Raw genomic sequence first — 27378 nt, 5'->3', positions numbered from 1 at the left:
GCCAAATACACCGACTTAAAGCATAAAAGTGTTCTTAGAATGGGAAGAGGTTGTATTGTCCACTTCGCAGACCAAGAACAGACCCATTGGCAGTCTCACACAAAATACATCCGTCCAAAACAACGACACACCATTTGCATCGCTGGCTCTTATTTCGCCAGGTTCAGGACAGGACATCGTCCGTAACATGTACCAAAACACACACACACGCATACTGCTCTCACCATGTTCTTCAAAATCGATCCACCCAGCGCATGTCTGCTTGGGAAGACCATCCCTCAGTAAGAACCCTCATGAGGGAGTGAAAACCCTCCTGAGGGACGCTCTCCCTCCCCTTTACGCCATCGCCGTGAGCCTGTCGGCCTCGAGCTCCACGCGTTCGACCAGCTCACCGCCCAGCGTCCTAGCCAGGTCCACGAACCCGGCCACATTGGGGGCCACCTCCGCGCCGCCCCGTCCCGCCGGCATGTCGCCCTCGCAGCGGAACGCCGCCAGCAGGCGCGGGCGCAGAGCGTCCGGACGCACCACCACGCCTATGACATCTCCTCCGCAGCGGTCGTGGCAGACGAGCGCCCAGCCGGCGGCGGCCGCCCGCAGCTCCTCCACCAGCCGCTGAACGGGGTCAAACTCCGCGGCGGGAACCGCCTCGTACGGGTGCTTCGAGTACGGGTCGGCGCGAGACTGCTTCCCCGCCGGGTCGACCGCCTGGTGGCGGCGCGGGATCTGTTTGCGCCGCAGGCGGATACGGATGTCGAAAGCCTCCAGCGGTGGCCGGTAGATGGCTCGCCAGTCGCTGAGCGGGTCCGCCGAGTCCGGTGGAGCGTTCAGCTGAGCCGTCAGCAGGTCATGAGCCGACGACGCCAGTTTCTGAGAATGGCGCAGACGACATTGATATTAGCGTGCTATCTGAGTGGGCATTGTCCCCACTTCACAATCAAAACATATTATGCTCAGATGCTCATCTTGGGTCACGCCCGTTGCAGTGCCAACTTTTGGCAGCCAGTTGAGCCCAAGGGGAAGGGGAGAATCGCCTCCAGGGCAGCGAGTGTAGCGAGGAGCAACTGGTTGTGCTTCAAAACTTGTCGAAAATCAAGAAAACATTTTATTTCATTTAGCTGTTCGACCAGCACTGAGGCTACCAGAAGTTAAATTTTCAGAACTTCAACACATTTTACTAAAGCATCGACACTCTTCGTCTCATGCTTATCCAGCAAACATCACCCCTTTCCGACCCTCTCCCTCACCTGTACGAGCTGTAGCACCACGGCGGTGGGCCGGTCAGATCCCACCCCCCCCCCCGATGCCACTCCCCCCTCACCTGAACGTGCTGCAGCACCACAGCGGTGGGCCGCTCGTGGGTCCAGGACGTTCCCGTCTCGTCGTACGGCGTGAACACCACCAGCGCGGGCAGCCGGTCCCGCTCCGTGCGGAACCTGGCCAGCAGGGGGGCCTGCTGCTCGGCCGTCAGCTCGCCATTCAGCCCGACCAGCAGCGGCTGCTGGCGCCAGTCAGTGTGCGCCAGCAGCCGCAGCCAGCGCAGCAGGGCCGCCGACGGCTGCTGCGGCACCGGCAGCGGCGCACTACCGATATACACCTGACGGACGGGGGGGGGGGGAGAGATTATTACCTCTTATCTCTGTTACATGCCGCTGCCCAAATACACCTGACAGACGGAGAGACAGATGAGAGAAGGGCGAATAAGGATGCCATTTGCCGACACCACTCACCCACAGTGACAGTGACCTGGGCGAACTGCTCAATGGATGAGCTACTGACAGGACAAAACGAACATTTGAATGAGTTTCTGTCCCCTTTTGAAATGTATTCAACAGCTGTATAAATTCTCGAGAAAAGCAAACGTCAACAGCGATCATCACAAATCGGGGAGTGAATCTCCCAGCCCACCGTACACAAACATCATATCATAAGAAATACTATAGTTCGTTTATTTTCAAAAGGACGCTGGCTCAAAGTTCAATATCGAAGCTCTCACGTGAGTTTTGGCAGCTTCAGTGTCTGGCCAAGAATTTCTTACCGAAAAAATAATCGATTTCAAATTTTGCACGGTAAGTAGCGAGAAATTGTTTCTTAAAATTGAACATACTATGATGACGTCACTGGTGGCAGCAGGCACCCAAATGCCCGTGCAGTGGGACAAGTGTCAACGAATTTGAGTGAAACTTAGTTTTTCACTGTTGCCGAGCTTATAATCGAGTGAGCGGTTCCGTCCATGATAGTCATAAGTTAAATTGAAATACATGTTCGACAGCATGACGTCACCGCTGTTATCATATCTGCTTCCAAAACGCCCATATGGAAATTATCGGGAAGAAATCACATGTTAAAATTAGTCGACGTTCGATTTTCTCAGGTTCAGTTTTTGCTCGTTTTGCTCGCTAAAACACGTGCTTGTTCGAAAAACATACTTGGAGCCAGCGTCCTTTTGAAAAAAAAAAAAACGAACTATAAGTGTTCACACTTCACGCAAACCCCATGAACACCCAAACACACATACGCACACATATGTACATATGGCAGACGTCGTACCTGAGCCATGAGCAGTTCGGCGGCGATGTCGGGCACCAGGTCGGACATCATCTGGGCAGAGAGCCAGCGCAGGGCCAGCCGCACCGAAGCGCTGAGAAATACACAGAAGGAGGTCAGAATGAGTAGGGCATAGGCCCACACAAGGGAGAGCCAGAGAGCCAGCGCTGGGCCGGGCGTACCGAGGCGTTGAAAACACAGACAGCAGTCAGAACAGCGCGGGGAGGACTGAGAAGGACATAAAGTAACAGAGGGAAGAGCTAAAGAGGCAGAGGATCCATCGCTGCACTGAAAACACAGGCAGCAGTCCGAAAGCACGACCGGCAGCTCTGACACAGGATCTCACAGAACGAAAGGTTTGCTATTAAACAGTCTGACGCACTGAGACTAAAAACACAAATGTTGTTGTTGTTGTTGTGTGTTCCCTCCAGCCGCGTCACCGCGGTGTAGCCGTGCGGCTCTGGAGGTCCCTGACGGCGGCCGCCAGGGCCGCCACCTCTCCGTCGTCGCGGACGTCTTCCGGGCTCGGGAAAATCGTCCCGTACCTCCGGAGACGCCAGCTCATGAGGGCCGGGCACCGGAAGAAGAGGTGCCGGGGCGTGGCGGCCTCCTCCCGGCACACGGTGCACAGGCCCGCCGCACAGTCGGTGTCAGGGCACTGACGGCAATCGTCGGAAGGGTTCCGTCCAATCCGGTGAAGGTATTGGCGGGATCCTGACCAGTGGCCCGCGCGGATCTGGTGGACGTCGACGGCCGACGATCTGTCCCCCGTCGCGGCCGGCGGCGGCAGCCGGTTCTCATTCAGGGTCCGGTACCAGCCCTCCGGCCAGGCGGCGATGGTGCGGTCGCGGGCCAGTCTGGCGGCCGCGCGGTGGGCGGTAGCGGCGTCCATCGGGACCGCCGCCTGGGGGAGCGCGGCCGCCTCCTTGGCGATCTGGTCGGTGCGCTCGTTACCGTCGACGCCGCAATGGGACTGCACCCACTGCAGGTGGATCCGGCGGGACGGACCGGCCAGGGCCGCTAGTTCGGTCCAGATGGCGGCTCCTAGCGGGGTCTTCTGGGAAGCCGGGCTAAAAAAAAAACACACACAAATCGCCAGGGCTCCCCGGCACGCTGAAAGCTAGCGCCATCCATCCATTTCCACGAGACACAAGATTAGCCATCGGGCTCAAATCCTTCTCCTTTCACACCCACCTATAGGCGGGGAACTGTCTCTTTACCCCCCGCCCCTCCTCCCCCGCCCGCTAACCTATAGGCCGGGAACTGTCTCTGCGGGGTACCGTCTCTGACCTGTAGGCGGGGGGTACTGCCTCTGACCTGTAGGCGGGGTACTGCCTCTGACCTGTAGGCGGGGGGTACTGTCTCTGACCTGTAGGCGGGGTACTGCCTCTGACCTGTAGGCGGGGGGTACTGTCTCTGACCTGTAGGCGGGGGGTACTGTCTCTGACCTGTAGGCGGGGTACTGTCTCTGACCTGTAGGCGGGGTACTGTCTCTGACCTGAAGGCGGGGTACTGTCTCTGACATGTAGGCGGGGTACTGTCTCTGACCTGTAGGCGGGGTACTGTCTCTGACCTGTAGGCGGGGGGTACTGTCTCTGACCTGTAGGCGGGGGGTACTGTCTCTGACCTGTAGGCGGGGTACTGTCTCTGACCTGTAGGCGGGGTACTGTCTCTGACCTGTAGGCGGGGTACTGTCTCTGACCTGTAGGCGGGGTACTGTCTCTGACCTGTAGGCGGGGTACTGTCTCTGACCTGTAGGCGGGGTACTGTCTCTGACCTGCAGGCGGGGTACTGTCTCTGACCTGTAGGCGGGGTACTGTCTCTGACCTGTAGGCGGGGTACTGTCTCTGACCTGTAGGCGGGGTACTGTCTCTGACCTGTAGGCGGGGTACTGTCTCTGCAGCGCGCCCAGAGCCGAGGTCAGTTTGGGCAGCTGCACGGTGCGCCTGTCCAGCTCGGCGGCCGCCTCTGGCTGCTTCCTCAGCCGGAGGATGGCTGCCTCGCGCGGGTAGGCCACACACAGTCGGAACAGGTAGCCGTCGTAGATGACCAGTACACAGTCGCGACGGACCGAGGCAGTCAGACCCAGACCGCCCAGCTCCTCACGGATCTACGGGGACAGACAAACATATCAACACATACAAACACATACAAACACCACAGGCCGTCAGACCCAGACCGGCCACCTCCTCACGGATCTGTGGGAAACACACAAACATATCAACACATACAAACATACAAACACCACAAAATGTCAGACCCAGACCACCCAGCTCCTCACGGATCTACGGGGAACAGACAACACATATAAACACATACAAACACATACAAACACCACAAAACGTCAGACTGACACCGCACAGCTCCTCACGGATCTGCGGGGAACAGACAAACATACACACACATACAAACATACACACAGTCGCGGCGGGCGGAGGACGAAGACCGAGACTAATCAACTCCACGGATCTGAGAAAATAGTCACCGCCGCCGTAGCCGTCAAATGCAAACTGTGACCTCCAAACTCAAGTAGGGGAGAGTGGGGTAATTTGGCTGCTTTTTTTTAGAAAACGATATAACTTAAAATTGACGACACATTTCTGCATTTTCTCAACGCTGGCAGGTGTCGCATTCATTTTACTTTACTGGACAGTGAACTTGAAATGATAGAGTAATTACTTATATTGAAATTGTGACGTATTACAAAGGTCTGCAAGGCGGCCAAATTGCCCCACTAGCAGGGTTATTTGGCCGGGGGTGTGGGGCAATTTGGCCGGTGTTAGTTTGCGGTCGGGATTTTCTGTTATATTGCGAGTCAGCTTCAGATTCAGCAATGACGTGTGTCCTATGACGCATTTGCCGCATTTTGGAGGTTGACTCAGGGGTCACAGGGGTCAAAATAGCCAAATTAGCGGCTCTAGATGCGATCACAGTTTTTACGAATAACTTTTGAAGTAATCAAGCTAGGCCAAAACTTCGAGTACCATCGTAATTCTCTCGTCAGTCCGCATCGAAAGATATATAAGTTGGCCTTGAGAAGTCAAGGTCAAAGGCTGACCTCAGGTCACGTTGCACCAGGTCGCTTGACCTCAAGGTCACGTGATTTCATGGTCATCATGCATATCATTCGATGCGCCTTGGCGAGCTGAACAGAATGAGACCATTTGTGCGGCTGTACCATTTTTATGTAAGGATTTATTAGCAAAAAAAGTTTGGTAACCTTTGATGACGTCACATCAGTGGCGGCGGAAGCAGGGGGGCAAGGGGGGCAGCTGCACCCTAAAGCTATGGAAAGGGGCGCCTCGAAAATCTGTAGAGGAGGCAAGAAGTTAAGAGGTGCGGCAGCCATAAAGCTGAGCAGTGCGACACCGCAACTGATAAAGGCACTTGTGACACGAAGATGGTGGCAATGACGTGGGAAAAGTATCTTTTGATATGCTGAAGAGTGGAGGGCATCCTTATCTGAAACAAAGGCAGATGCTGCCGACCCTGTCGAATATAATCTTGCCAGGCGATAAAGGCTAGGAGGGCGCAGCCACTCGAGAAGCGCGCCATGCGGAAGAGGGGCGCCTGCATGCGAAAGAGGGGCGCCTGTGTGTGGGACGAAAAAGAAACATTTATGGAGACGTCTTTGAAGGCGATAGCCTCCGAACGCCAACACGAACATATGAGGGCTTATAGCGTTGCAGGCTCCATGCGACAAAAAGGGGCGCCTGATGGCCGATATGCGAGAGGAAATTAGTTTGTGTAACATTTATCGGGGGCGGTTTGCCGTTTACAACATATGAATGTTAAGGGAGGTCCGAGATTGGGGCCTGTAAAATTGCACTGTCCGTATGGGCGGTTACACCCCTAGTGCTAGGGCGTATTTTGCGTTTTTTTTTTTTTACTGGGGAGATGATTATGACCAGGAATAGCACTCTGCAAACTTCTATGGGCGCCTGTATAGGGGCGAAACTGATTTTCCAGTGCAGGGACGGCCATCGGCATTGTGGGGCGGCATTCATTCCACTGGGGCGTCTGCCAGTGTTGAAGGGCGGGATTCATTTCAATGGGGCGCCCGTTGGTGTTGATGGGCGACATGTATCACCTGGGGCGCCTATCGGAGATTGGGGCGGCATTAATTTCACTGAGGCGCCTATCGGCGTTGACGGGTGGTATTTATTCATCCGGGGCGCTTATCGGTGGTATAGGCCGGCATTCGCTTCACTGAGGTGCCTATCGGTGTTTTAAGGCGGCAGTAAATCCACTGGTGTCTGGGGCGCCTACCGGCGTGGAAAGGCGACATTCATAATTCATTTCACTGGGAGGCATATTGGTGTTGATGTGTAACATTCATTCTCCTGGGGCGCCCGGCAATGAGGGGGCGGCATTTATTCCGTTCCCCTGGGATGGGCCCCTATCGGTGTGGAGGCGTCGCCGTCGTATTACTTTGAAATGGGGGCACCTCTGGATGGTAGTAGATGCATTCATTTCGCTGGGACACCTACCAGCGTTGATTGCCTGTATTCATTCATTTCGGGCTCCTATCGGTGTTGAAAGGCGGCATTTATTTCACTGGGGCGTCACAAACCTGCTACTCCCACCATAAGCCTCAGCCTATTCACTTCACGTTAGCAGTAACGAGAAGTCTCTTAGGGGGGATCCATAGGGGGAGGCTTAGTCTCGGCATAGTCTCGGGTATCATTGCGTCGCGTCGGAGCGATTAGAAACCGGGTTCTAACGATCGAAATTTCGCAGCTCTAACCAACTTGCCGGGAGGACGGATGCAACTTAAACGCGAGTGTTTTTTTTTTTTTAACAATTCTCTGTCACCGAGTTAGTGTTATGGATTCGGCGCCTTATTCACTAGTCCACACGAAGGTATTGGAACCGTGGAACTCTTTTCGATATGCCTTATTCGGAGAATCTTATGATATGGTGATGAGGTTGTTTCTAAACGAACATTATGAAGGTTACATTTACGCTATGGAATGTACCTAACTATTTCTCGTTACATAAAAACTGTAAATTCTGAACGTGTTAACAGGTACAACACATTGTCAAACGTCTTTACTGTTTGTGTTACTACAACCGTGTATATGGTAAGGGGCGCCCAGCGGGAAGGGGCGCTTCAATATCGTTTGCACCCCTATCCTAGAATACCTTCCGCCGCCACTGCGTCACATGCTCTTACAGTTGACCAATCGGAAGTAAGGCATCAAAGTACCTAGTCAAAGTTGGTCATGAATCATGTCATTTATGGTACAATTGACCATGAAAACTCGGCCGTCCCAGCATAGTGACCATGAGCGCACCGGCCAAGTTGCCCCGCTAGCCCCGGCCAAATTACCCCATATTGCCATTCTGAAATTTTTTGTCTATAAAGTCATCACGGCTATACGGAATTAGATAAAATTGCTCTTGGAACCGCTGAACACCCCCAAGAATGGCGCTGTTCGTGTGAATCGTGGTCGTTTACTCTGACCCAGCACGGCAGACCAAAGTGTTCATGTAATCGTCCAGTTCACTAAGAATTGCGTATCTGATCGAATCGTTTCATTAACCGGAGGACCAAAAGAGTTCTTTGATGAATATATTCACACAATGCACGTCAATCGTATCGTACGACGCCGGCGCCGTTGCGCCGGCGGAGCCGCGTCGCCGTCGTCGTCGCGTCGCGAACTGCCGAGCCGGCCGGCGGCGGCCGGCCCGGCGCGTTGGGGCCGGTCAGCACACATATGTGCTCCAGATGACCCCCCAGGCCCTGTAGAGGACCACGTGGACGGCGGGGCTCGGCCGTGCCCGCCGCGCGCTGCCGTCGCTGTGCGGCACGGTACGTTTTCTCTCGAACAGGCGCTATAATGTCTGAATTCGTTTATAGCCCAAATACTACATGTGTTGCAGACGTTCTTCAACTTGACTCAGTGGACTGTATAACTGTGTGTGTGTTGACGTCTCGCATCATTTGGTGTGGCGACCGGGGCCTGACAGGATATAGGTTGATATGGTAATGAGGCGAAATTGGGAATTTATAATATAAGAAGTGGATGCTATATGAATGGATATAATTTTGGATCAAGGTTTAAGAGCACTCTTTTCAGAGCGACAAAGGAACCCTCTTTACAGAGAGCATGTTAAGACCTAAAAGGGTATGCAGAGCCCTCTTTTCAGAGAGACAAAGGAACCCTCTTTACAGAGAGCATGTTAAGACCTAAAAGGGTATGCAGAGCCCTCTTTTCAGAGAGACAAAGGAACCCTCTTTACAGAGAGCATGTTAAGACCTAAATATAGAGCCCTCTTTACAGAGAGACAAAGGAACCCTCTTTTCAGAGAGCAAGAGGTATTAGGAAAAGAGGGAATCAGATAGGAATGATAAGTAGACCCGGTCACCGTGAAATAGAAGACTGTGCGAACTGACTGTGTGCCACTCTCCCCGTGCTCTTATCCGCCGCTGCACTCCACTCTTCACCATTCACAAACACAAGATTCTTCCGAACTGGTGAGTATTGCAGATGGCGAATAGGCGATGACAACACAGTATCACTGACAAGAAGAGTTGGCCAGAGAGAGCGAGGCAGTGCTCTCTCGGCGCCGAAAAGTAAAGAAGTGAGAGCGAGGGTTGCTCCCGCCCCGTTTATGTACTGGGTCGGGAGGACACAGATGGCGACGGAAGTGATGAAATAACAAAGAAGCTACACACTACACAGCGTCCTGGTAACCCTACCAGGCGGTCGGCACATGTCGGCCTAACGGCTCCGACCCGCCGGGGACACAGTTCCACGTGCGACGCCACGCCAGCCCACCCCCTCCCCCCGGGTCAGTCCCTCCGGTAACAGCGCATCCTTTCATACAACTGCAGCTGTAGAACACGGTCGCAGGGAGAGAGGAGCGTCCCGTCACCCGATCACTGCCATAAACTCTCTCGAGGACGGCCCATCTGCCGGCGGCATGGCAGGGGGATGGGGGCGGCGGCGGCGTGGAGCGGCGCCGGCCGGGATCACGAGTCGGCCCGGCCCGTCAGCTACGATCAGAGCCGAAATGAGCCGCAACACCAACTACCTAGTGCAGTTTGTCGGCAACATCACTCCCCCCTGTGTTTAGATATGCATTCTAAACACACACACCAAGGAGACGACAAACGTTCCGGCACATCCACTAACTGCATCTCATCACACCGCCGTTACTGCTCTACGGCGACAGCGGCAGTAGTCCGCTCCTTGAAGACGTTCCGGCTTGTCGCCGCCCTTCACTACGCTGGCCAGGATGTTTGACTTCACCTCCTCCATGTCCGTCAGCGTTGGCAGTGGTGCTTGCGCCGGCCAGTTCTCTTCGTCGTCGCTCAGGAACGCTGGGCCGCTCAACCACCGGCTCTCGGACGTGAGTTCGGAGGCAGCCAGTCCCCTCGAGCAGTCATCGGCCGTGTTCATCTTTTCTGGGACGTGCCGCCTGGAGCCGCTGAAGGTTCTCTTTCCAGACGACTCCTGAGGTTTCCTCCGCTGCAACCGTCGGCGCACCCAGGCGGAGGCCAGATCGCTGGTCGAAGTGCCTTCCAGAACTTCGTGCCGGCTGCTCCTCCATTTAGTCAGTTTGAATCCCCCATCAGAGAGGGCTCGGATTGCTCCTTGCTTCAGATGCTTGGCGGTATCCACATCCGCGTCATACAGCAAGAAGTCATCCATGCAGAAGCTTTGCTGGATCTGCTCGGGTTCTCTCGGAGGCGCTGTCCATCCTTCATTCCAGTGCTCTTGGGGCGTTTCTTTGAGGACATAGTTGGCGATGCCTGGTGACGATCGAGCCCCCAGCAAACCGGTTTTATATCGTCCTTGACTTCTGATTGTGCTCTCTTCCAACGGTTTGACCACTCTTTCTCCCTCCTTTGACCTGGGTTTAGTCTGGCAGCGCACAGTCCCGAAAGGCTCGGTAGACTGCCTTTCATTGAGAGCAGCAGACCACTCGTCCTCCTGTTCCGTCAGCAGCAGCTTCGTGGACATGACTTGGCGCAAGCTACTGGGAACGATGGCCGAGACCGATCCTGTCAGTGCCCATCCGAGGTCGGTCTTCACTGCTACTGGTTGATTCGGGCGTCCGACACGCGTCTCTCTTTGCAGGACTGCTTCTAGGACGTTCGCTCCGATAAGTAGTTCCACTTGCCCACCGTCGTACTGTGAGAACTCAAGTCCGTGAAGGTGTTCCCATCCCTCGAGCTGGCTTCCTTTTACCACAAGGGCAGTCACGTTGAGAGCTGGAACGGACCACACTTCCGGGATTTGGATTTCGCTCTTCCTTCCATCAGGGTCCAGTGCGCTTATGGTCAGTGAGACGCGCTGCGAGGGCTTCTGGACGCCACTTCCTTCCACATTCTGAATTCGGAGTTGGCGACAGTGTCCGGTGATCCCAAGGTCGCGCAGAACGCCTTCACGGCAGAGGGATGTTTGCGCCCCGGTATCGAGCAGCGCAAGAACCTCTTTCGAGCCTCTGGTGCCATGGACTTGGACCCGAACTACCTGAAGCAGGGTGTCCGTCTCCTCGTTCAGTGAAGCCGCCACGAACGGCGCGCTGTCACTGCCTTCTTCCTTGCGAGGTTTGTCGGGTACCGCTTGTCCTTTGTTGCCATGAAGCAGAGGATGATGCTTGAACTTGCAGCCTTCGATACCGCACCTTCTGGCCACCCTGCACCTTCGGCTCCAGTGCCCTTTGCCGAGACACGAGAAGCACAGTGTCTCAGCGCTCACGATATTCATTCTCGCTTCGGTAGTTTTGGCCTTGAACGTCGGGCAGTCTGGGAGCTTGTGCGTGTCCTCACACAGCACACATGCCCGTCGGGATTCTGGATCTGCCGAAGAAGTGACGCCTGTCGCGAATGCCGACTTTCTTGTCGTCCCACCGTCCCTGGACTTGGCTGCTTCTGTCCTGTCGTTCGTCACAAACTGGCTGCCAGAGTGGCTAAGGACATCGACTTCTATCTTCAACCATGAGCTAAACGCCTCCAGGGTGGGTCGCACTGGTCGGAGCCTATGCACTTCTCGGCCCCACTCTCGACCAAGCTCGACTGGTAGCTTCTCCACCACTCTTCTCAAGTTTTCGCTGCTCGCTAGGTCGCTTGAGTAGCCCAGATTGCGAAGAACTGTCACCGTGTTGTGGACGACTGAGTAGAATTGTTCCATGGCTGGGAGATCCATGAGGGATGGCGGGGTGCAGGTGAAGATCTTTCGCAGATGGGCCTGTATGATGTCTTCTTCTCTGCCGAAGCGTTCCTGCAAGGTCTTGAGAGCCTCCTGGTAGAGTTCCCCGTTGAAGAGCATGCCGTTGATGGCTTGGGCAGCTGGTCCCTCCACCGCGTTTTGAAGGTGTGCCATGCGCTCGGAGTCCGACAACGACGGCTGATTATGCACCAAAGCTTTAAACAGCCCAATCCAGCGTGGCCACTCTTGAGCGCTTCCTCGGAACGTCGGCAGGGTAAGACGTGGGATGCTCTTCACAAACGCCGATTGTTGATGAAACAAAGGCTGTTGCTCAGAGCGAACATCTGTCACCCAGTTAGCGGGATGCTGTTCGTTCTTGCTGCTCGGCAGCTCGGCGTTGTTTGCGGCTGTCTGCTGCTCAGGTTGCAGTGTTCGGCGCTGTTCTTGTGGCGGTGGTCTACGCTGAGGCAGGTCGACCGTTACTGGACCCTCCGCCACATTGCACTCCCTGGGGACCAGAGCGACGTTCTCGCCATCGAAATCGTGCCGTCTCTCCCACTCAAGGTCGCTCTCAGCTGCCTTGCAGAGACGTGCCTTCACAAGCGCTCGTTCAACCTCTTCCTCCATAGCCTTCTCCTCCAGCATGTCCTCTTGCTCCTTCAACATGTCCTCTTGCTTCTTCAACATGTCTTCTTGCTCCCTCTTCTGCCGCTTCAGCATGTCCTCTTGCTCTCTCTTCTGCCTTTCTCGTTCCTTTCTTGCCCTGAGATGCTTCAGCTCGAGGGCCTTCATCTCTGCAGTTATTTCAGCCTCCCTTGCCACTGTTGAGGCCTTTGAGCATTTTGAAGCCCGGGACCCACAGACCTTACTTCCGTCTCGCCGTGAAGCGAGCGACATCGGCTTCCCCTCTGTCACGGACGCTGAGCAGTCTGAGGACTTCAACTTGATGGCCTCTTTGATAGCCTTGATTGCTGAGGCGTGCCGTGCCGTCCACCGGGTGACATACTCTTCCGCCTCCTCTATCTCTTCAACTTCCTGCACCTTCTCCACATAATCATCATTAATCTTCAGGACGCTGTCCAGCGCCGTGTTCAGGACCTCAAGCCGCTTCCTTAGTTCCTCTTCGTTCGCACGGCAAGTGATTTGTGTCTCAGCCGCGTTGCAGGCACGGGTGAACTGGGCGGCCTTGCGGCCACGCTGCAGCTTCAGGACCTTCAGCTCACTGGTGGCTGTTCCTTCCTTCACTCCGCCATTGACCCTGTTCTGCGGCATCGCCTTCCCGTTGCTTTTCTCTGTTGAGTCTTGAGGCGTCAGGGCTCCCAACTCTCCAGCAGCACGTCCATTCTCTGCTCCAGCGCCGTCGCCGCTCCGTAGCATCATCTCTCTGTCGTCTCCCTCCTTTGAATCTTCCATTAGCCTTCACTTAGATCCTGCAGGGGGCGAGTTGATACCACTTGACGAACACTGGCGAGGGTTGCTACTGCGGGCTGTGCCTCTGGACCTCTTCCTCTGACTTCTCACCTCTGGCCGGGATCATCCGGCCCGGAGGACCAGAAAATGTTGCAGACGTTCTTCAACTTGACTCAGTGGACTGTATAACTGTGTGTGTGTTGACGTCTCGCATCATTTGGTGTGGCGACCGGGGCCTGACAGGATATAGGTTGATATGGTAATGAGGCGAAATTGGGAATTTATAATATAAGAAGTGGATGCTATATGAATGGATATAATTTTGGATCAAGGTTTAAGAGCACTCTTTTCAGAGCGACAAAGGAACCCTCTTTACAGAGAGCATGTTAAGACCTAAAAGGGTATGCAGAGCCCTCTTTTCAGAGAGACAAAGGAACCCTCTTTACAGAGAGCATGTTAAGACCTAAAAGGGTATGCAGAGCCCTCTTTTCAGAGAGACAAAGGAACCCTCTTTACAGAGAGCATGTTAAGACCTAAATATAGAGCCCTCTTTACAGAGAGACAAAGGAACCCTCTTTTCAGAGAGCAAGAGGTATTAGGAAAAGAGGGAATCAGATAGGAATGATAAGTAGACCCGGTCACCGTGAAATAGAAGACTGTGCGAACTGACTGTGTGCCACTCTCCCCGTGCTCTTATCCGCCGCTGCACTCCACTCTTCACCATTCACAAACACAAGATTCTTCCGAACTGGTGAGTATTGCAGATGGCGAATAGGCGATGACAACACAGTATCACTGACAAGAAGAGTTGGCCAGAGAGAGCGAGGCAGTGCTCTCTCGGCGCCGAAAAGTAAAGAAGTGAGAGCGAGGGTTGCTCCCGCCCCGTTTATGTACTGGGTCGGGAGGACACAGATGGCGACGGAAGTGATGAAATAACAAAGAAGCTACACACTACACAGCGTCCTGGTAACCCTACCAGGCGGTCGGCACATGTCGGCCTAACGGCTCCGACCCGCCGGGGACACAGTTCCACGTGCGACGCCACGCCAGCCCACCCCCTCCCCCCGGGTCAGTCCCTCCGGTAACAGCGCATCCTTTCATACAACTGCAGCTGTAGAACACGGTCGCAGGGAGAGAGGAGCGTCCCGTCACCCGATCACTGCCATAAACTCTCTCGAGGACGGCCCATCTGCCGGCGGCATGGCAGGGGGATGGGGGCGGCGGCGGCGTGGAGCGGCGCCGGCCGGGATCACGAGTCGGCCCGGCCCGTCAGCTACGATCAGAGCCGAAATGAGCCGCAACACCAACTACCTAGTGCAGTTTGTCGGCAACATCACTCCCCCCTGTGTTTAGATATGCATTCTAAACACACACACCAAGGAGACGACAAACGTTCCGGCACATCCACTAACTGCATCTCATCACACCGCCGTTACTGCTCTACGGCGACAGCGGCAGTAGTCCGCTCCTTGAAGACGTTCCGGCTTGTCGCCGCCCTTCACTACGCTGGCCAGGATGTTTGACTTCACCTCCTCCATGTCCGTCAGCGTTGGCAGTGGTGCTTGCGCCGGCCAGTTCTCTTCGTCGTCGCTCAGGAACGCTGGGCCGCTCAACCACCGGCTCTCGGACGTGAGTTCGGAGGCAGCCAGTCCCCTCGAGCAGTCATCGGCCGTGTTCATCTTTTCTGGGACGTGCCGCCTGGAGCCGCTGAAGGTTCTCTTTCCAGACGACTCCTGAGGTTTCCTCCGCTGCAACCGTCGGCGCACCCAGGCGGAGGCCAGATCGCTGGTCGAAGTGCCTTCCAGAACTTCGTGCCGGCTGCTCCTCCATTTAGTCAGTTTGAATCCCCCATCAGAGAGGGCTCGGATTGCTCCTTGCTTCAGATGCTTGGCGGTATCCACATCCGCGTCATACAGCAAGAAGTCATCCATGCAGAAGCTTTGCTGGATCTGCTCGGGTTCTCTCGGAGGCGCTGTCCATCCTTCATTCCAGTGCTCTTGGGGCGTTTCTTTGAGGACATAGTTGGCGATGCCTGGTGACGATCGAGCCCCCAGCAAACCGGTTTTATATCGTCCTTGACTTCTGATTGTGCTCTCTTCCAACGGTTTGACCACTCTTTCTCCCTCCTTTGACCTGGGTTTAGTCTGGCAGCGCACAGTCCCGAAAGGCTCGGTAGACTGCCTTTCATTGAGAGCAGCAGACCACTCGTCCTCCTGTTCCGTCAGCAGCAGCTTCGTGGACATGACTTGGCGCAAGCTACTGGGAACGATGGCCGAGACCGATCCTGTCAGTGCCCATCCGAGGTCGGTCTTCACTGCTACTGGTTGATTCGGGCGTCCGACACGCGTCTCTCTTTGCAGGACTGCTTCTAGGACGTTCGCTCCGATAAGTAGTTCCACTTGCCCACCGTCGTACTGTGAGAACTCAAGTCCGTGAAGGTGTTCCCATCCCTCGAGCTGGCTTCCTTTTACCACAAGGGCAGTCACGTTGAGAGCTGGAACGGACCACACTTCCGGGATTTGGATTTCGCTCTTCCTTCCATCAGGGTCCAGTGCGCTTATGGTCAGTGAGACGCGCTGCGAGGGCTTCTGGACGCCACTTCCTTCCACATTCTGAATTCGGAGTTGGCGACAGTGTCCGGTGATCCCAAGGTCGCGCAGAACGCCTTCACGGCAGAGGGATGTTTGCGCCCCGGTATCGAGCAGCGCAAGAACCTCTTTCGAGCCTCTGGTGCCATGGACTTGGACCCGAACTACCTGAAGCAGGGTGTCCGTCTCCTCGTTCAGTGAAGCCGCCACGAACGGCGCGCTGTCACTGCCTTCTTCCTTGCGAGGTTTGTCGGGTACCGCTTGTCCTTTGTTGCCATGAAGCAGAGGATGATGCTTGAACTTGCAGCCTTCGATACCGCACCTTCTGGCCACCCTGCACCTTCGGCTCCAGTGCCCTTTGCCGAGACACGAGAAGCACAGTGTCTCAGCGCTCACGATATTCATTCTCGCTTCGGTAGTTTTGGCCTTGAACGTCGGGCAGTCTGGGAGCTTGTGCGTGTCCTCACACAGCACACATGCCCGTCGGGATTCTGGATCTGCCGAAGAAGTGACGCCTGTCGCGAATGCCGACTTTCTTGTCGTCCCACCGTCCCTGGACTTGGCTGCTTCTGTCCTGTCGTTCGTCACAAACTGGCTGCCAGAGTGGCTAAGGACATCGACTTCTATCTTCAACCATGAGCTAAACGCCTCCAGGGTGGGTCGCACTGGTCGGAGCCTATGCACTTCTCGGCCCCACTCTCGACCAAGCTCGACTGGTAGCTTCTCCACCACTCTTCTCAAGTTTTCGCTGCTCGCTAGGTCGCTTGAGTAGCCCAGATTGCGAAGAACTGTCACCGTGTTGTGGACGACTGAGTAGAATTGTTCCATGGCTGGGAGATCCATGAGGGATGGCGGGGTGCAGGTGAAGATCTTTCGCAGATGGGCCTGTATGATGTCTTCTTCTCTGCCGAAGCGTTCCTGCAAGGTCTTGAGAGCCTCCTGGTAGAGTTCCCCGTTGAAGAGCATGCCGTTGATGGCTTGGGCAGCTGGTCCCTCCACCGCGTTTTGAAGGTGTGCCATGCGCTCGGAGTCCGACAACGACGGCTGATTATGCACCAAAGCTTTAAACAGCCCAATCCAGCGTGGCCACTCTTGAGCGCTTCCTCGGAACGTCGGCAGGGTAAGACGTGGGATGCTCTTCACAAACGCCGATTGTTGATGAAACAAAGGCTGTTGCTCAGAGCGAACATCTGTCACCCAGTTAGCGGGATGCTGTTCGTTCTTGCTGCTCGGCAGCTCGGCGTTGTTTGCGGCTGTCTGCTGCTCAGGTTGCAGTGTTCGGCGCTGTTCTTGTGGCGGTGGTCTACGCTGAGGCAGGTCGACCGTTACTGGACCCTCCGCCACATTGCACTCCCTGGGGACCAGAGCGACGTTCTCGCCATCGAAATCGTGCCGTCTCTCCCACTCAAGGTCGCTCTCAGCTGCCTTGCAGAGACGTGCCTTCACAAGCGCTCGTTCAACCTCTTCCTCCATAGCCTTCTCCTCCAGCATGTCCTCTTGCTCCTTCAACATGTCCTCTTGCTTCTTCAACATGTCTTCTTGCTCCCTCTTCTGCCGCTTCAGCATGTCCTCTTGCTCTCTCTTCTGCCTTTCTCGTTCCTTTCTTGCCCTGAGATGCTTCAGCTCGAGGGCCTTCATCTCTGCAGTTATTTCAGCCTCCCTTGCCACTGTTGAGGCCTTTGAGCATTTTGAAGCCCGGGACCCACAGACCTTACTTCCGTCTCGCCGTGAAGCGAGCGACATCGGCTTCCCCTCTGTCACGGACGCTGAGCAGTCTGAGGACTTCAACTTGATGGCCTCTTTGATAGCCTTGATTGCTGAGGCGTGCCGTGCCGTCCACCGGGTGACATACTCTTCCGCCTCCTCTATCTCTTCAACTTCCTGCACCTTCTCCACATAATCATCATTAATCTTCAGGACGCTGTCCAGCGCCGTGTTCAGGACCTCAAGCCGCTTCCTTAGTTCCTCTTCGTTCGCACGGCAAGTGATTTGTGTCTCAGCCGCGTTGCAGGCACGGGTGAACTGGGCGGCCTTGCGGCCACGCTGCAGCTTCAGGACCTTCAGCTCACTGGTGGCTGTTCCTTCCTTCACTCCGCCATTGACCCTGTTCTGCGGCATCGCCTTCCCGTTGCTTTTCTCTGTTGAGTCTTGAGGCGTCAGGGCTCCCAACTCTCCAGCAGCACGTCCATTCTCTGCTCCAGCGCCGTCGCCGCTCCGTAGCATCATCTCTCTGTCGTCTCCCTCCTTTGAATCTTCCATTAGCCTTCACTTAGATCCTGCAGGGGGCGAGTTGATACCACTTGACGAACACTGGCGAGGGTTGCTACTGCGGGCTGTGCCTCTGGACCTCTTCCTCTGACTTCTCACCTCTGGCCGGGATCATCCGGCCCGGAGGACCAGAAAATGTTGCAGACGTTCTTCAACTTGACTCAGTGGACTGTATAACTGTGTGTGTGTTGACGTCTCGCATCATTTGGTGTGGCGACCGGGGCCTGACAGGATATAGGTTGATATGGTAATGAGGCGAAATTGGGAATTTATAATATAAGAAGTGGATGCTATATGAATGGATATAATTTTGGATCAAGGTTTAAGAGCACTCTTTTCAGAGCGACAAAGGAACCCTCTTTACAGAGAGCATGTTAAGACCTAAAAGGGTATGCAGAGCCCTCTTTTCAGAGAGACAAAGGAACCCTCTTTACAGAGAGCATGTTAAGACCTAAAAGGGTATGCAGAGCCCTCTTTTCAGAGAGACAAAGGAACCCTCTTTACAGAGAGCATGTTAAGACCTAAATATAGAGCCCTCTTTACAGAGAGACAAAGGAACCCTCTTTTCAGAGAGCAAGAGGTATTAGGAAAAGAGGGAATCAGATAGGAATGATAAGTAGACCCGGTCACCGTGAAATAGAAGACTGTGCGAACTGACTGTGTGCCACTCTCCCCGTGCTCTTATCCGCCGCTGCACTCCACTCTTCACCATTCACAAACACAAGATTCTTCCGAACTGGTGAGTATTGCAGATGGCGAATAGGCGATGACAACACAGTATCACTGACAAGAAGAGTTGGCCAGAGAGAGCGAGGCAGTGCTCTCTCGGCGCCGAAAAGTAAAGAAGTGAGAGCGAGGGTTGCTCCCGCCCCGTTTATGTACTGGGTCGGGAGGACACAGATGGCGACGGAAGTGATGAAATAACAAAGAAGCTACACACTACACAGCGTCCTGGTAACCCTACCAGGCGGTCGGCACATGTCGGCCTAACGGCTCCGACCCGCCGGGGACACAGTTCCACGTGCGACGCCACGCCAGCCCACCCCCTCCCCCCGGGTCAGTCCCTCCGGTAACAGCGCATCCTTTCATACAACTGCAGCTGTAGAACACGGTCGCAGGGAGAGAGGAGCGTCCCGTCACCCGATCACTGCCATAAACTCTCTCGAGGACGGCCCATCTGCCGGCGGCATGGCAGGGGGATGGGGGCGGCGGCGGCGTGGAGCGGCGCCGGCCGGGATCACGAGTCGGCCCGGCCCGTCAGCTACGATCAGAGCCGAAATGAGCCGCAACACCAACTACCTAGTGCAGTTTGTCGGCAACAACATGTTATACAACTTTTTAAACAGAAGTAAAAGTTACCATTTTCTAATGAAATTAACGTTTTATTAATTTTGAATAAAACTACGAGGGGCAAAGTTTTGACATTTGTCCTCCAGTTATTTCTACCCATGACAAATGAATAGAGACTAGAGTTATTTCACTCACTTTTATTAGACATCGTACAGGTGGGGGCGGCCAATTTACACCACCGGCCAAATTACCCCACTCTCCCCTACGTGACAGCAAACTGACATTTATGTGACCACCCGTTTCAGAATATAGCCATTGACGATATTAGTCAGTAAAGAAGGTGAAAAATAGTGTATGTGATTTGCCTGACAATTCATCTTTTCCTTCATGCAGAAGGGCGAGCCTCTCCCCACCGTGCCCACCTGCAGGTGCAGTGCCGAGCGGACACGTCGGATGGCCTCCGGCTCCTCGGGCCACTTCCCGCTGATCTCCAGCTGAACGACCACGTCACAGACGGGAGCGTACGGCAGCGGCAGCTCCGTCTGACGCTCCAGCAGCTGATTGGCCTGTGAGAGAGGGGGTTACGTCACAGACGGGGGCGTACGGCAGCGGCAGCTCCGTCTGACGCTCCAGCAGCTGATTGGCCTGTGAGAGAGGGGGTGACGTCACAGACGGGGGCGTACGGCAGCGGCAGCTCCGTCTGACGCTCCAGCAGCTGATTGGCCTGCAGGAACACAGTGTGACGTCATACATGGATACGTACGGCAGCGGCAGCTCCGTCTGACGCTCCAGCAGCTGATTGGCCTGCGGGGACACAGTGTGACGTCATATACGGCCGGCTCCAGCAGCTGACTGGCGTTTGGGTGTGACGTGATACAACAGAAACATAGGCAACAGACTTAGCGTTCTTCTTCGATTTTAAAGTCCCTCACGCATGTTTTTTATGACTAGATTAGGACCGGTTGATGTACAGAATCACAGGTCCGTCTCTTTACAGTCGTACAAACTCCCACAAAATCTGCTAGTCTCCAGCCATCTATCCATGAAACCAAGCATCTCTTACCTCTTCACTCTCTCCTCATATCCAACAAGCGCCCCTCTCATCCCCCTCCCACTCTACTCACCTCCTCTCTGACTGTCCTCCCGCTGAGCGCGTGCCCATCTCTCCCCCTCTCTCCCCTTTACTCACCCCCTCTCTGACTGTCCTCCCGCAGAGCGCGTGCCACATCTCCCCCCTCCCTATACTCACCCCCTCTCTGACTGTCCTCCCGCTCAGCGCGTGCCACATCTCTGGCAGGGGCGGGAACGGCACGGCGTGTCGCAGCGCCGGCGCCGTAGCCAGCACGGCGGCTACGGCCAGGGGGATCCCCTCGAGCCGGCGGAGCACGGCAGAGAGACGTCCGAAGGCGGCGGACAGGGCCAGCTCTGCCTCCTCACCGGCACCGTACGGGAACGAGGGCAGCTGGCGCGTCTGGGACAGCACCGACTCCAGGCCATCGGCCGGGTACCGGAGCGCCGAGGGGGGTGCCTGAGGGGGAGGGGGTGTCAGAATGGGTAACGGAGCGCGGAGGAGGGCACCTGAGGGTCAGGGGGGTAGTCAGAGGGGGTGGTAGACTCCAGGCCGTCGGCCGGGTACCGGAGCGCCGAGGGGGGTGCCTGAGGGAGGAGAGGGGGGTCAGAGGGGGTACCGGAGCGCCGAGGGGGGCACCTGGGGGAGAGGAGAGGGGTGTCAGAGTGGGTAACGGAGCGCTGAGGAGGGTACCTGTAGAAGGGGGGATCGGGAGGGGGGTCATAGGGTGAAGCTGGCTGCTGGGACAGTGCTGAGGAAGGAATGGGTTGGAAAGAAGGACAAGGGCCAGCCGGTTACAAAACTGTGAACTGCATGACGCTGAATGAAAGTCTTCTGATGATTCAACGTTATTCTGATAGTCGTAGTGAACAATTATGTTTGCGTTATCTACCAGCCGACTAATGAATATTCAGCAAATGGCTAAAAGTAGAAGATAGCCAGCCTTAGAAATGAACCAAAGAAAGCAAACCACATATAAAAGTTCAATTTTATATGTTATATTTTCCTCTCTTCTACCCCACCTCCCATTTCGGTCACCTCCCGTTTCCGCTCACCCTGAAGTGCAGCTGCAGCAGGTGGGCCACGATCTGCCTGCAGACCATTCTGTGTTCGAGCAGCGTCTCGGCCCGCCACACCACCGCCTCCTGGATACTGCCATCCTGGAAGCGGCGCGTGCCGGCCAGCGCGCCCCAGAAGCGGCGGAACTCAGCGGCCGCCTGGCGGCTCTCCGAGTCCGGTCCTTTGTCCACGATACTGGTCAGTCGCTCCGGGCTCAGCCTCACGCCCAGCGTCACCGACTGCGGGTCGGCCGGCGGCGGGTCCGCCGGGGTCCACACGGGGTCCGGGACCCGCGCCGTGTCCAGCAGCAGGACCCGGTCGGTCAGACCGCGTCGGAGGGTGTCCAGCACGCGCGGCAGCACCGCCTGCAGTCCGCCGCAGGGGTAGTCGCGCGACGGCGTCAGGTCGGCCGTCAGGGGCGCCGTGCTGATGTGGAACACGTGGTCCATCGACTCCAGGAACGGCAGCGGCGTCATGAACAGCGCCTGGGGGGGGGGGGGGGCAGGAATGTCAGCGAACTTACGGCGACAATTAACGAAATCGTGAAATGTAGCGGATGCTCTACCCTGCTTCAAGGTCATCCTGGGGCAGCAAGGGGCGATAATGGCGGCGCTGTGAAATATGTATAATTGCCACAAGTACAGCACGTGATGAGATTAGAGCCTGCACTCGAACAAAATGTTGAAAGTAGCAATCGTATTATTCGTCGTATAACCGGGTACGAGCTTTACAAAACTTTATCCCCTATGATTCAATTCAGGTGGCAACACATACCTAAGGTGAATGAAATGCCGTAAGAAACACAATGGTTGCTACTCCATGGCTCATCTCAGCCTTTCCTCCCACCCACATATCCACACATTGATCGATCCTACCTGAAAGCTGTCGACGTCCGGGTCATCCAGATAGGCGACGGCCCGCGCCGCCTCATCCCGCAGTCGAGAATAGGTGGCGCCACTGACGCTCCAGGCGGCGTTCAGAAACCCAGATGGCGCCACCAACACCACCTCGAAACTCTGACAACGGGAAGCGCAGGGGTGTTAGTGGAACAACACAGCAGGGTCGAGGATAGGACAATTAAGAACAAAATTGTGCATAGAAGTAATGTCGCAATCTAGGGCCAATCTGGAGGATATAGAAATAATCATAGATGTGATGCAAGTATCAAAAACCGCTGAGCCTCAGCGAAGTTTGCAACAGCCTACACATAAGTTTAGTGTTTATATCCTCAGCTCTGGTCCAATCCCTCATCCTTACCTCTTTGAAGATCTGCAGGGCGGGCTGGTGGCCGGTCGGGTTGGCCACGAACGTGATGCCGTCGGCGGCCCAGTCAGTCTTGGTCAGCTGGACCCATACATTGCGCATCACCTGCAGAGGAGAGCGGAGGGAACCGTCAATGGAGGGAGAGTGGGGGAGGGCTTACTTCAACTGCCCAGGGACATTATTAGGCAAGGAGCTAACAAGGATAGGGGAGATGAGCACAAGACGATAATACGGTGATAGGGGCCCGAGGAAGATCATGGTCACTGGGGAGATTAGAAAGTCAATGAGGGGTTAAACGATCAGCAAAGAATGTGGAAAGAACGCGGGGATGTACTAGAATAATGATGTTATGAGGAGTATTGCATGTTTTTGTGTTCTCTCCTCTTCTTCTGTGTGTATTCTCTCCATCCACGCAGCTCTAGTTTATTCCCTCACAATGGATTGATCTATCCTCTCTATCTCGCTCTCTCCCTCCCGTCCTCTCACCTGATAGCCGCTCATCAGTTTGGAGAGTCTCCTCTCCTGGAACAGCCACAGTACGAACAGCGTCAGCACGCCGAGGTCCACGGCGCCCGGGCCGCGGTCCAGACCGCGCTGCCGCAGCCACACCGCCAGCATCCTGAGCGCGGTGCGCGCGGCGGGCGCCTCGTCCACCCTCCGGCGGCACCAGTCGGCCAGCTCCACAGCCGCCGCGTCCGCCAGCACGGCGCTGTTGTAGCGCGGCGTGGGCGCCTCGCGCTGCGGCGGCACCGCCTCGCCCGTCAGCCACTTGCTCTGCACGGCAGAGGCGGTGGGCGCGAGCCGCTCCGGCGGAAACACACCCGCCGGCGGGACGGGCAGCAGGCGGACCGAGTGTTTCCGCGCGCCGCGGGCGGACGGCCGCAGCAGCAGCGCGGGACGCAGCGGGTCAGAGCCGAGCAGCGTGAACTCACAGGAGGAGACCAGCTCACAGGAGCGCAGCCGGGACGCCAGGAACGTCAGATAGAGCGCCCGCTTCCGGGCGTACCTGCGGGCGACGAGCGGGCCGGAGTTAGGGCGGGTGGTTTGAGTTATTGAAATGTCGAGCTCAGTTTCAAATGATAACAAACAGGTCATTCAAAGACTGGCACCTTCCTTCTGTCAATTTATGCCAACAAATTATTCGATGATATCATAAAGTCTTTCTTTTGATGGAATCAAAAGTAATATAAAGTTTAATGTTAGGCATGACACGACATTCATGTATTAAATTCAGACCGGTTTCGAATCACAAGATTCACTATGGCTCAATTCAGCGATTTACCGTGCCTTCAAAATAAGTTCAAACTACCTACTCTTCGACAGTGAAGTAAAGTTTTTAACGTCCTTTTTCTGCAACAATGGTTTTCCAAAACAACTTGTAGAACGAACTGTCGGCGACTTCCTGAAGAAGCGCTTTGAGGAAATAAAAAGCTCTGTCACTGTCAACAAACTCGAGAAATACTTAGTGCTCCCATACTTTGGGAAACAGTCCATTAAAATGCAAAAAGAAGTTCTAGAAGTTCTCAGCAAGTTTTACCCACATTTGAACCCAAAAATAGTATTACGTAGCAGATTAACCATAGGATCTATGTTTCGCTACAAGGATAGACTGCCCAAGTCGAGCATCTCTGGTGTGGTTTACAAATATAGTTGCGCCTCATGCCAGGCGTCATACGTTGGCTCCACTTACCAACGCTTGTACACCCGAGTAGCTCAGCACTTAGGCAAGTCACATCGTACAGGTCAACTACTGTCATCTCCCTCAGCATCATCCATCAGAGACCATGCCTTGTCATGTCAATCATCACTAGGGATAGACGACTTTCAAATTTTGAGTAGCAGTACATTCCCTGATTTAAGAATTCTGGAATCGTTGTATATTCATCGTCTGAGGCCGCAAATCAACGACATGTCCTCGGCGTATCCACTACGTATCACTGCTTAACTGTGTACTTTTATGTAGCTGTTTCGTTGTGTACGTCATTGTACTTTTAATTGCATTAGGCAGTTTTCTAATTCGAAGCTGAACTCGAACTATTGCATGTGCGTGTGCGATATATTTTATGATCAAAAGTGTGTTTGAATATGTGTCCTGTATCAATTTGAAAAGAGTTTTGTCACTGAAGATGAATCTTGTGATTCGAAACCGGTCTGAGTTTAATACATGAATGTCGTGTCATGCCTAACATTAAACATTATTCGATGACGTACATTTCAGTCAAATCACTAAACAAGCCATCGAATAGCTGATATCTTTGCATCACGTTTTATCATACCCCGAAGTACACATCGTAACTGCGTCCCCTTTACGACAGTCAAATATTATACCAACCAGAATAACCCGGCTGCACTGTCATCTCCCCCACCCCCTTCATTTCCCACCTGGCGTTGACGATGTCGCCGGTCTGGACGCAGCTGGGCGGCATCTCCAGCAGCAGGTCCACGGTGCCGCCCCTCTCCAGGACGCCGGCGGCCAGCGCGCCCGACTCGGTCACGGCAGCCGGCGGCGCGAACCCGAACGGCAGCTGGTCAGCGGCCGTCTCCTCGGGGAGACTCACCGGCAGCGGCACGCACAGAGCCGACTTCTGCAGCCAGGGCTGGCGGCGCAGCGGCCGCGACGGGCGCGTCGGCAGCGCAGCGAGCCACTGCCGGAGCTCGGAGAGCCAGGCGGACAGCGAGGAGGCCTGCTTCTCCGACGGCGTGATCTGCACGGGAAACAATAGCGCCGAGATATGTCAGTCAGGATTTAAATTAATGTCAGTCAGTTAGGTCAGTTAGAATGGAGACGTATTCAAACAGAATAATGATGAAATATTATCCAGTAACCTCTCATACTGCAAACCTTTCCCCAAGTCCCTGTATCTCCTTCCAATCCTGCCTCCTTTATTACATCATCATAGCCTGCTGCAAGGCACACATCAGCTCTGATGTGTGCCTTGCGATGGGACAGAGGAGAGTCTCGGTCTCCCCTCTATCCCCGCTCCCTCCCCTCACATGTCTGGGTTGGTCCCCTCCCCTCGGCCAGTGCCCCCTCTCACCTCAGCCAGCATCTCGGTGGTCTGCAGCTGAAAGAGGTTCGAGTGGAACAGGTTCTGCGTCTGCCGCAGACTGATGAGCTCCTCTGCCGTGGGCGGACGGCGCAGCTCGGCTGCACGCGCCCTCTTCCGCGGCGCTCCCTCCTCTGCCTCCTCCTCCCCCTCTCCCTCTGCCTCCTCTTCCTCCGCGGACAGGCCCTCCATGTCGGAGCTCTCAGAGCCCGACAGAGCAGCGCCGGCCGCCGAGTCGTCATCGGCCTCTGTCAGCTCCATGGCTGGACTGAGTGGCGAAATGGCAGTACTGCTCGCGACTGAGAAAGAGCATAAACACATCACAATTACAAGAGAAGTGAAGGGAAATCTTTGTAGAATGACAGAAACGTCCCAGTGGTCGTGCATCAGGCTTCAGGCTTCGGCCTGAAACCAGATACACAACCACTTAACCTAAAATATTTGATTTACCATTGCCTGAAATCTTTTCTAAGGGTCCTAAATGAAGCACTGCACTGCTTGTTTTTTGTTTGTTGGGGGTTAGGGGCGCGCCGAATGCGAGGTCATTTTGCGCCCAGCACTGCACTGCTTCACTACATTTATTATCATGACGTAACTTTCAAAACGTCACTCAACCTTGGAGTTGATTCACTTCATATTCTATTCCATGTGACGCAAAATGGCCAGTGGAATCGGAGGGGGCAGGTGGAGTCTGAGGAGCCGAGCATGTGAATGACAGTGATGGTGAATATTGCACGGATCATTGGATGCTTTCCTACCTGGTTGCAGGGATGTGAAGTCAGAGTCAGGGTCAGAGTCGGAGTCACCTCACACCTGGAATTGACACTCAACACTAACAGTTCTGTCCGAAGTCAGAGTCAGAGTCACCAAAATCTTACTGACTCCGACTTCAGAGTTGGACTTAACACTGCACAGTGCACAGCTCAAGCCTCAATGTCATGCCCTGCACCTGTTTGCTTGGGGATCCTGCACTAGTTGACTTTTGAAAAAAAAGTCGAAAAAGGCCAAATTCCGGATCCTGACTCCTGACTAGATCCTAAGATCCTGACTTGTACGAGGGTTTTCAGAGAAAGAAGCAGAAGAAAGTGAATTCTCTGGAACCTGTTTTAATTTCTGCACGTTATTTATAAGGCATCTTATTGCAATGTAAGGCTTTGGAGTGTGGAATGCACAAAGGATGGTTTCAGGCAAAATAAAAGACATCTGCACTAGGATTTTAAGAATAACATCTGGAATCTGAGCTGGAGTCAGAGTCAGAGACAATTTTGGAAGCCGGAGTCAGTCAAAGTCAGTCACCAGAAAATTGATAGACTCCGCAGCCGTGCTTGACTTTGCCATGAATAACTATCAGTTATGAGATCAAGATCAGTTATGAGATATGAGATCAAGACCACATGTAAAATGCTTGCTTCAGTCACTCTGGCGATCGGACCAGATGTAGGCAAATGTACCGTATAAAAATACGCATTTTTTAACCTTTTTAGCCAAGACTAGAACCAATCACCATAAGCAATACATTATCTTCAATACCATATCCTGTCCTCCTCCCTAGTACGGTAAAAAACAAATTGCCTGGGATGGCAAGGCAGTGAAAGTACAATATTTTTATAAATATTTTATATTACCCACATTTTCTCTTACCTTCCGAGGATGAGGAGGGTAGGTATCACGCGCAT

At 54.6% G+C, this 27378-nt stretch overlaps 1 protein-coding gene across 1 annotated transcript; it reads right to left on the bottom strand.

Annotated features, from left to right (window-relative positions):
- Positions 1-37: 37 nt before the first annotated feature.
- LOC122370074 (nucleolar protein 6-like) lies at positions 38-27378 on the bottom strand. Its single transcript, XM_043345337.1, has 13 exons — positions 27344-27378; positions 25694-26001; positions 25038-25360; positions 23142-23661; positions 22650-22760; positions 22268-22408; positions 21389-21877; positions 20514-20792; positions 19687-19830; positions 4422-4654; positions 2548-2638; positions 1319-1594; positions 38-867 (listed from the first exon to the last, which is right to left on the bottom strand). Exons 2-13 carry the CDS (start codon positions 25961-25963, stop codon positions 337-339), a joined length of 3408 nt encoding a protein of 1135 aa, XP_043201272.1. The 5' UTR covers positions 25964-26001; positions 27344-27378; the 3' UTR covers positions 38-336.

Source organism: Amphibalanus amphitrite, unplaced genomic scaffold, assembly GCF_019059575.1.
Source record: "Amphibalanus amphitrite isolate SeventyFive unplaced genomic scaffold, NRLGWU_Aamphi_draft 001095F_arrow, whole genome shotgun sequence".
Taxonomy (NCBI): Eukaryota; Metazoa; Arthropoda; class Thecostraca; order Balanomorpha; family Balanidae; genus Amphibalanus; species Amphibalanus amphitrite.
This window is presented reverse-complemented; position numbering and strand designations above follow the sequence as displayed.

Excerpts from the sequence above, each read along its gene's own strand:
- LOC122370074 (XM_043345337.1), bottom strand. The coding sequence starts at position 25,963 with ATGGAGCTGACAGAGGCCGATGACGACTCGGCGGCCGGCGCTGCTCTG. Across the intron at positions 21,878-22,267 it reads CGGACGTCGACAGCTTTCAG|GCGCTGTTCATGACGCCGCT; the intron begins GTAGGATCGATC and ends CCCCCCCCCCAG. Across the intron at positions 19,831-20,513 it reads GGAGGACAGTCAGAGAGGGG|GCCAATCAGCTGCTGGAGCG; the intron begins GTGAGTATAGGG and ends CCTCTCTCACAG.